The sequence below is a fragment of the Coptis chinensis genome, chromosome 3 (genome assembly GCF_015680905.1).
Source record: "Coptis chinensis isolate HL-2020 chromosome 3, ASM1568090v1, whole genome shotgun sequence".
Taxonomy (NCBI): Eukaryota; Viridiplantae; Streptophyta; class Magnoliopsida; order Ranunculales; family Ranunculaceae; genus Coptis; species Coptis chinensis.
This window is the reverse complement of record NC_141458.1, coordinates 27,894,142-27,904,415: the sequence shown is the minus strand read 5'-3', so window position 1 is coordinate 27,904,415 and position 10,274 is coordinate 27,894,142. Positions and strand designations below refer to the sequence as shown.

The window sequence follows — 10,274 nt, the reverse complement described above, 5'->3', positions numbered from 1 at the left end:
AAGCATCTGAAATTGGCTATAAATGCATAATACGAACCCAGAACTGGTAGACAGGTGAGAACAACAAAATCCCAACAAACAAACAATAAGTTTAATGCAGAACTCAGCTAAATCAAAATCCAAAAATACTCTGCAAAATGAAAACTGAAACCATATCGTCATAGCTCTGATAATATGAGCAATTAAAATCCACATAGTGTCCGAAACGAAAAATGAAACCATATAGTCATAGCTGTGACAAAATGAGCTCCTTATCTAGTTCATCCGCCTTATGAGCTTATTGATGTAATCTTTCCTATTTCTAGCATCTCCACCTTCAACATAGTGGTTTCTCTTCTTCTTAATTCCACCTGATGGAGCAATCAACTGGAAAGGCCATAAGAAGTTGTTTGGTTCCCTGAAATGAGGTCCTACAGTCATGATCTCATGAATCAAATCTTCAACACAGATTATCCCATACTTTCAAAGTCCCTGCCAGGAAGCCAAGTCAGAAGGCAAGCAAAGGAATCACTCGAGCAAATGGAAAAAGCTAAAATGCATACCTGTTCCATGATAGAGTTATCGGTCAAACCAATGCGCTACTTTTTCAGCTTTCCATAAGCCCTCTTATAAATCAGTTCCCTCACGCTTTTTAGATTAGGATATGTGTAATTTAGGGAATAAGTTAAAGGAGCTCTAAACACTTGAAGGATTATTTTCTGTGAACTTTGGGAATGACCATTACGTCGACTTTTTAAAAAAAAAATTGTCAGGAAACAGATTAAATTTACCTAAATGTCACATAAGATTCAACCCTACGCAGCATATTGACAGTCGCCTTGTTAACTTTAAGGAAGATGCCATTGAATATCTGCAAAAAAGATACATCTTTATGCTTAACACATGCCTGATCAAGAGAAATTTGGAATCAGAATTTCAATTGTCTTTACCTGTCTCAAACGGAGGAGTTGCAAAATACTTTTGGTATTTGGGTCCATCGCATTGATACTATAGAGAAACTGATAGGGTTATATACTAAAAGCATTACTTTTGTATTAACTCTAATTCTTCATTTTTTGAATGAGAATCATATGGGCAAATGTTATGCATATTATATATGTTATTAGTTATATGCATGTGTCTAATACTTTATATTGTAGATGATATGGTGTGAACAATAATGTAAGATCATATCATCAGTACCTTATAAAGTATAAGTAATCGTTCACAACCTAGATGGATTTGGACAAACCATTAATACGGTTGTAATATAATCTAGTATTAGTCTATCTTGACTATAGGATTACACTAGTACACTTTGTGTGTATTGAATAGGACCAAGTGAGGTTGTTTCTCTTTATACTGACTGTATAAGAGAACAAATGCCTCTGTTATTATGGATGTTTGTCCTCTTAATCCGGATATAATAACGGGCACTTACGTGCATTGTACATTGCTTTAAATCATCAATGAGTGAGATTCATTTGTGAATCAACAAACTCGATGGATTGGGTAATGTCATTGTATGTAAGGTGTGATGATGATTATAGAAGGAATCCGTGACCCACAGGAAGTCGGGTTGATGATGTCCCCTTGAGGAGCTCAAAAAGATTGTTATGTAAACCCTGCAGGTGGATTTATTCCGACATGACAATGAGGTTGAGTGGTACTACTCAAGGACATAAGAAGTTGATTAATGTAGTTGTCAGTAACTTAACTTAACTAACGGACATTCGATATCTTAAACACGAGGAGATCAACGAGCATATAATATGGAGCCCATAAACGCTGACACATTATTTGGGATTAGGACGGTAGTGCAACAATAGCCATTAGTAGAATAAGTTATTTGTTGACGGACTTGGGCCGTCTGTTCTGGGTGAACATGGGAAGCCCAAGCCCGTCAGGAGGCCCAACCCTAATTTCTCCTCATGGTCCTTGTTGTATCCTATAAATAGAATACTCTCTCTCTGGCCGAAATTCACTATTCACTGGATTAGAAAAAGAGGCAAGGAAAGATAGATCCAAAATTGGATCTAGCTTTGTAAGAAAAAAAAAAGTTGGTAGATCGTTGTCCACACAACGTCCAATCTATTCTAAAGGAATACAGCAGAAGATCAAGGGGTTGATTATTGATTCGGATTCATAAAGCTTGGATTCTCAGAGTTATCAAAACCGGATCTAAAATGTATGTTTTCTATCCAAAACTGTGAACCCCATTAATTCCGCTGTGCGTGGGTTTTCGCGGTTTGTAGAACTATTCATTATAAAATAACGGTTCCTACAATTGGTATCAGAGCAAGTAGATGTTGGTAGATGTAGAACTGTTCTAACATGGTTTTGCAGGCATCTAAACCAACTGTTATGGTCAGAATGATTTCTGGAAAGAAATTGATCGTTTTTTATTTTATGAAAAATTTATCATTTTTACAAGTTTTGATTATCAATGGATGTAATTTAAATCACGTTATGTATCGTGTTATTGTTTTTATCATTGATGTAATCTATTGTAAAGATCAAAAGATCAAGATTGGGATTGGTCGAAATCTGGATCTGAATTTTTCTCTGAGGCCGGGTCGCGCCTTTAACGCCGTAAAAAGAGAAAACCGAAGTAAAAGCGTGCCACGCCGCTTTGACAGAAAAGTGGAGCTGGTCGCTACTGATGCACCCGAAGTCGCTGAAGGTATGAGTGCGCCATGCGCCCTATACAGGTATATTTGGAGCGCAGGTCGCACCCTTCAAGGCAGAAAGAGAAATTTTTTTTCTCTATAATGAGATTTTTTTTGTTTGCTGTTCGGGGGTCTATGAAGTGATTTCGTGAGGTTTCCAGTGAAGGAAACAAGTCACGATTTCTAGCCGAATTTTGTGAAGGCAACTAAAAGAGTTCGGCGAACAGGATGGAGCAATGAATATGGGCCATAACAGTTGGGAATTTATTTTCCATTTTATTGTTCATATTTGCTTATTCTATATGCATATTTTTATTTGTGGATGTTTGTTAAAAACTAAGCCCACATGAATAATAGATAACATGGACATAGGCATGACCAGTAAACAGAATGATCATCAGTTCTAAATAACTAAGTGGGAGCGGGAATTTAGTTTCGTATAAATCCCACGGTCTCCATTACTGGTTTGTTAGTAATGTAATTATACTTGCGCGTCGGTTGTAGTGCCTTCCTCCATATCGGATGAGTCTAATTACAGATTACCAGAACAAACTTCTAAAGAACAACTATATGAAGTTATTAATATATGGATTCACTTCTCCATCTGAAGGGATTCATTACAAATAATGGACTAAGAAGTTGAGTAATGGTATACACTTAGATGCAAGTAATGGTATCCTCCCCATCAGAGTCACTGCTATTATTTGTAGGACCAAAGAAGGTCAAGATTTTAGTTTTACTTGTCTAGATGGCATGTGTCCACTTTAACGAGTGGTGTCTTTGTTAAGTTGACGAAGTAGAACTAATAGGAAAAACCTCTCTACACCTAATGTAGATAGGGTAAACGCCCACACTATCGCGGGCTTACTACATCTCGGTGTGTGTAGGGTCTTGGGTTAATTAATTGATTTTTAAGTTAACTCCAAAAGTATTTCCACGAATGTAGAATGGTAAATGTCCACACTATCGCGGCTTACTACTTCTGGTGTGGAGGGTACAAGTGATGGGTTGATTAATTAATTTTTTTGTTATTAACTCTAGAAGTTTTTGCCCTACATAATAGTTATTTTTATGTGATTCTCGGGTTTTTCAAAATGGTTACTTTCAACCCACTAGCAACTATTCTTAAGGAAAACAAACTTCTTGGCCCTAATTACATAGATCGAAACGCAACTTGGATATCGTGTTGATCTGGCTGAAGAGTACAAATATGTACTCAATGAGGAATGCCCACCTAAGCCCCAAGATAATCTTTGAGAAGAGGAGAAAAAGCATATAAGAAGTGGAACAAGGCAAATGAGGTGTCATGATTGTTTACATTCTAGCATCTATGTCGGGTGTCTTTAACAACATCAGCATCAGGCCATGACCACGGCTTATGATATGATGCCCAATCTCAAGGAACTCTTCGGACACCAGAATAGGGCTGCTAAGCAAACTGTCATGAAAAACTTGATGACCACAACTATGACTGAAGGGACTCCTATAAGGGATTATATACTCAGGATGATGGCTTATCTGAATGAGTTGGAGATCCTTGGAGCTGATATTGATGCGGAAACGCAGGTCGATATCATTCTCATGACACTGCCTGAGAGGTTTGAACCGTTCCGCCTTAACTACAATATGAACAAAAGGTTGTATTCTTGGGCGGAACTGATGACAGAACTTCAATCAACTGAGAGTCTCTTTAAGCAGAGTTATGTTCAGGTTTATGCAACTGAGAAGGTTTCTACTTCTACGCTTAATGGCGGAAAGAAGAAGAATAATGTTCAGAAGCATAAGAATATGGCAAAGAAGGGCATGAGGCCTCAAGGAGCTGTGAAAAAGCCTAAGGGCAAATGCTACAAGTGCAAGCAGTCAGGACACTGGAAGCCAGATTGTCCTCTTCTCAACAAAGAGAATAATGGAGGTAAGTCTCATGCACTAGTAGTTTAAACATGTTTAGCGGTGTTATCTACCAGTACCTAGTGTGTAGATACGGGAACCACTAACCATATCTGCATTTCGTTGCAGAGGTTCCAGGAAACCAGAAAACTTAGTGCTGGAGAGATTGCCATATCTTTGGAGATGCTACGAAAGAAGTAGTTGTTGCAGTGGGAGATGTTTATTTATCTTTTGGTAGAAATAAGACTAAGGTGTTAAAGAATTGTCTTTATGTGCCTAATTTTAGAAAGAACTTGATTTCAGTTTCTATGTTAATTAAGGATGGATATTATGTTTCTTTTAAATGACAAGATTATCATTAAGAAAAATAAACCTTTTATCTATTCTGGTGCATTAGAAGGCAATTTATACATCATTAATCTTATTCCACCCACAGTGCATTAAATTTTACCCCAAGTAGTATTATTCTAGAAGTATTGAGAGGAGAGACATTAAACTACTTCAGTACCAATTGTACAAGAATAGGAACCACAACGTGTCACCAATGCATACAAAAAAAAACAAGAGGTGCTTCGTCGTAGTGGGAGGGTTGTTAGACAACCTAACAGGTAGATTGGTTTGGGAATGTCTTTAGACATAACCTCTGATAACCAAGATCTTGATCCCTGGACCTACAATGAAGCACTCCAAGATAGAGATGAAATATCTTGGCAAAAGGCAATGAATTCTGAGATGGAATCTATGGATTCTAATCAGATCTGGGAGCTTGTAGAGCCACCCAATGGTATAAACCCCATTGGATGCAAGTGGGTCTATAAAATGGATGTCAAGATAGCTTTTCTTAATGGAAGTCTTGAGGAAACCATCTATATGGAGCAACCAGAAGAATTCATTGAAAAAAGTCAAGAGCATCTTGTTTTGTACAAGAAATTTGATGGAAACATAGTGGTAATTCTTGTGCTTTATGTAGATGACATCTTACTTATTGGAAACAATGTGAAAGTGTTGACAGACATAAAGGTAAGGTTATCCAAACTATTTGATATGAAAGACTTGGGAGAAGCGGATCACGTCCTTGGGATCAAAATTATAAGAGATCGCAAGAAAAGGATGTTGTGCTTATCTCCAAGAAAGGTTTCTTGCCTTTCAGGCATGGAGTTCCTCTATCAAAGGATATGTGTCCCAAGACACCAAAAGAGATAGAGGACATAAAAGCGGTTCCTTATGCTTCGGCTGTAGGAAGCTTAATGAACGCCATGCTATGCACGAGGCTAGACATCTGCTTTACCGTTGGCATGGTTAGCAGATATCAGAAGAACCCAGGACAAGGGCACTGGACTGCGGTAAAACATATACTGAAGTACCTGAAAAGGACTAAGGATTATATGTTAGTATACCATGCAGATAGTTTGGTTCCCTTAGGGTATACAGTCTACACTATCGTGAACTCCTAAAAGTATTTCCATGAATGAAGAATGGTAAACGTCCACACTATCGTGGCTTACTACTTCTCGGTGTGGAGGGTGCTGAAGGGTCAGATAGGGACAAGAGTAAGCCTACCTTAGGTTGTGTGTTTACCTTATGAGGTGGAACCATAGTATGGAGGAGTGTCAAGCAAAAATGATTGTCTGACTCCACCATGGAAGCTGAATATGTGGCAGCCACTGAGGCAGCCAAAGAATCAGTTTTGGGTCCGAAACTTCTTGTAAGCAAGTAAACACATTGAGCGCAAGTACCACCTAGAAAAGAGGAGATGTTTATGTTACCAAGATAGCATCAGAAGGTAACCTAGCTGACCCCCCTTGACAAAGATGTTGAGGGATGGGAATCAGATGCTTGGCAGCATAGCTTTAAGTATAAGTGGGAGATTTGCTAGTAGTATACTAAAAAGCAATGCTTTGAGTATAAGTAGGAGATTGATAGGGTTATATACTAAAAGCATTACTTTTGTATTAACTCTAATTCTTCATTTTTTAAATGAGAATCATATGGGCAAATGTTACGCATATTATATATGTTATTAGTTATATGCATGTGTCTAATACTTTATGTTGTAGATAATATGGTGTGAACACACAGAAGATCATATCATCAGTACCTTACAAAGTATAAGTAATCGTTCACAACCTAGATGGATTTGGACAAATCATTGGTACGGTTGTAGTATAATTTGGTATTAGTCTATCTTGACTATAGGTACACTAGTACACTTTGTGTGTATTAAACAAGACCAAGTGAGGTTGTTTCTCTTTATATTGACTGTATAAGAGAACAAACGCTTCTGTTATTATGGATGTTTGTCCTCTTAATCCGGATATAATAACGGGCACTTACGTGCATTATACATTGCTTTAAATCATCAATGAGTGAGATTCATTTGTGAATCAACAAACTCGATGGATTGGGTAATGACATTGTATGTAAGGTGTGCTGTTGATTATAGAAGTAATCCGTGACCCGCAGGAAGTCGGGTTGATGATGTCCCCTTGAGGAGCTCAAAAAGATTGTCATGTAAACCCTGCAGGTGGATTTATTCCAACATGACAATAAGGTTGAGTGGTACTACTCAAGGACATAAGAAGTTGATTAATGTAGTTGTCAGTAACTTGAATTAATCAACGAGCATTCGATATTTTAAACACAGGGAAATCAACGAGCATATAATATGGAGTCCATAAACGCTGACACGTAATTTGGGATTAGGACGGTAGTGCAACAATGGCCTTTAGTGGAATAAGCCATTTGTTGACGGACTTGGGCCGTGTGTTCTGGGCGAACATGGGAAGCCCAATCCCGTCAGGAGGCCCAACCCTAATTTCTCCTCATGGTCCCTGTTGTAGCCTATAAATAGAATACTCTCTCTCTGGCCGAAATTCACTATTCACTGGATTAAAAAAAGAGGCAAGGAAAGATAGATCCAAAATTGGATCTAGCTTTGTGAGAAAAAAAAAGGGTTAGTAGATCGTTGTCCACACAACGTCCAATCTATTCTAAAGGAATACAACAGAAGATCAAGGGGTTGATTGTTGATTCGGATTCATAAAGCTTGGATTCTCAAAGTTATCAAAACCGGAACTAAAAGGTATGTTTTCTATCTAAAACGGTGAACCCCATTAATTCCGCTATGCGTGGGTTTTCGCGGTTTGTAGAACTATTCATTCTGAAATAACAGTTCCTACATAAATATCAGAGGGCATATCAATAAAAAACAAACTAGCAAAATCCCAATAACTATAATAAAGGGGGGTATATCTCAGATTTCACACTTGCAAACATATATGCGGCTGGGCTCAATAGGTCAACAATGCAACCATTTGAAAAGCCACTAGCATAATGTATTCTCATTATGACCCTAGCGTCTGTAGAATCACTTGTGAAGAAATGAAGTAATGTAGTTACAGGTTCATGTGTATATTTATATGAACAGAGGAACAAAAGAACCTGCAAAAGGTGTTATTGCCATCGCTGGTGTAAATAGACTTACAGACTTGCTAAGCTTGCATTGCGACTAGATTTTTTAACCATGCTCCTTATATTTACAAATCGGTTTGCTGCCTCGCAAAAAAGATACTGAATGCACCAGCATATTGTCATTGAGTTGTGGTAGCAGGTAGCTGGATATAGAGTGGATTCAACATACGTAGGATTATTAGCATACAAATATTAATAATAATAATAATAATAATAATAACAGGTAGGACTTGGATATTACCTTTACTAAAAACTCGAACTAATATTTAGGAAGATCGTTGTAGTACTTCTTTGTATACCACGTTCCTCGTGTGAATACCAGGATGATCAATGAGAGAACCATTCTTTACTAAAACCCTTGTCGTCTGCCTTGATATACCCCTTGAGAGCACGACAAATAGTTGTCCATGGCTGAAGACATGCTCCGGCAAATATACACCGACATGAGGTAAGGTTTGGCCCGGCCTGTGACTTGTTAATAGTAAGTGCACAACTTAACCTTACTGGAAACTGTTTTTGGGTAAGGCAAAATGGGACCCTAGCATCATCAGAGGATTTTAAAGGAATCCTATTTAATAAAGCAGGCGTGCCAGAGAAACTTCCAGTGATAATTTCTACATAAATAAGATTTTGATAGAATCTACGGCACAACATCCTTGTGCCATTTCATAATCCATTTTTTGGATCAAGGTTCCTTAGGAGTATTATGGGTGATCCCAACTTCAAAGTTAATTCATGGGGTGGTAACTCACCAGGAGACATAGAATGCAAAAACTCCAGAGGATACAAATTACGGGCGTCATTCTCAACATAGTCGAAAGAGTAGTACGTGAGTTCCTGACCAAGAAATATATTAATGACTTCATGGTTAAGTAAGTCCACATTCTTGTTCAATGGAGTTATCAAAGCTCTATCTATCATGTACTTGCTGTCATGTACATTTGACTGCAAATGCGGGAAGATTTCATTTATAAGGCGGTTTAGAGATAGGTCATCTTCCCATGGAATGACTATATCATCGGGAAGTCTTATCATATTGCCTGATACATAAGTTTCTGTACCATCTCCTATTCGCAATAATAGATTCGAAAACAGATGATCAGTTATGGCCCGCATGTTTTTAGTGAGACGCAAGATATGTACATGTTGCCACAAAGGGGAATTGGTAATGCATGCATCAATAGTCTGGCTTCTTGTGCCATGGCTGACGACAGGAAGTAACTGCCGAAAATCGCCTCTAATTACAACCATTTTCCCTCCGAAAGGTAAACTGTTATCAAAAATGTCTTGTAAGGATCTATCCAATGCTTCAAACGCATGTCGGTGAGTCATCGATGCTTCATCCTATATCAACACACTTGCTTCACGAAGTAATGCAGCCACATCAGATCCTTTGCCGAATGTGCAGGTTGATCTCGAGTGTGTAGGAATTGGTATTTTGACCCTTGAATGAGCGGTACGCCCACCTGGCATCATTATTGATGTTATACCAGATGTAGCAGTTCCTATTGCTATGTGTCTGTCATTCCTCAAAGAAGCTATGAGGGAACGATACAGAAAGGTTTTTCCAGTTCCACCTGGACCATCAATGAAGTATACATAATTCTCTTTCTTTTTTATAGAAGTCATTATACTGTCAAATGCATATCTCTGGCCAGAATTCATTTTGTCATATAAAGATAGATCCTCAACAAGTATTGGTACAGAGCGCTCTTCAACAATTGAACTTGGGATACGGGGCCCTTCTACGAGATCAACACATCGAGACGGGAGATCGAAATCAGATATTTGTCTACCAAGTTCATTCAATGAAGCCTCAAGGTCACTGAGCAAAAGATTGACCGCATTACCAGAGCTTCTTAAGGCATAATCCTCCATCATAAATGAGTGAAATTCGTCCCACAATTTTCTTACTCCAATGGGATTAATGTGAACTAATATCGTCACAAATAATCTTCTCATGGCAGAGGGCATGTGTACGACTGACGCCTCAAGTAATGAATCTCGAATGGCACTGTCAGCTTTGAGTAGACCAAGATGTTCAGCAGCACTTTTAAACGTTGTGTGTCTTGTGGAGCCAACTCGTAGAAGATCTTGGAAAGACGTGGTGCCTCGAACATGATTTAGCATCAATCTTAAGTAATATCTATCACCCTCAGAAGGAGACACATTGGAGAGCCTTCCAATAACCCGGTTTTTGTTTCCTCTTTTACGCTAAACTTTGAGCTGCTTGCACCATGTATAATGTTCCGGGAATTCTTGATACAG

General features: G+C 38.3%; 2 protein-coding genes and 1 pseudogene across 2 annotated transcripts; 1 reads left to right on the top strand and 2 right to left on the bottom strand.

Moving 5' to 3' along the window:
* Positions 1-255: 255 nt before the first annotated feature.
* On the bottom strand, positions 256-977 carry LOC147508964 (large ribosomal subunit protein uL30x pseudogene; annotated as a pseudogene).
* A 3,036-nt stretch (positions 978-4,013) lies between these two features.
* Positions 4,014-4,736, top strand: LOC147508963 (uncharacterized). The gene is made up of 2 exons (XM_086597680.1): positions 4,014-4,376; positions 4,665-4,736. Exons 1-2 carry the CDS (start codon positions 4,014-4,016, stop codon positions 4,734-4,736), a joined length of 435 nt encoding a protein of 144 aa, XP_086453806.1.
* A 3,936-nt stretch (positions 4,737-8,672) lies between these two features.
* Positions 8,673-9,338, bottom strand: LOC147508962 (ATP-dependent DNA helicase PIF1-like). The gene has a single exon (XM_086597679.1). It carries the CDS (start codon positions 9,336-9,338, stop codon positions 8,673-8,675), a length of 666 nt encoding a protein of 221 aa, XP_086453805.1.
* Between the last annotated feature and the right edge of the window lie 936 nt (positions 9,339-10,274).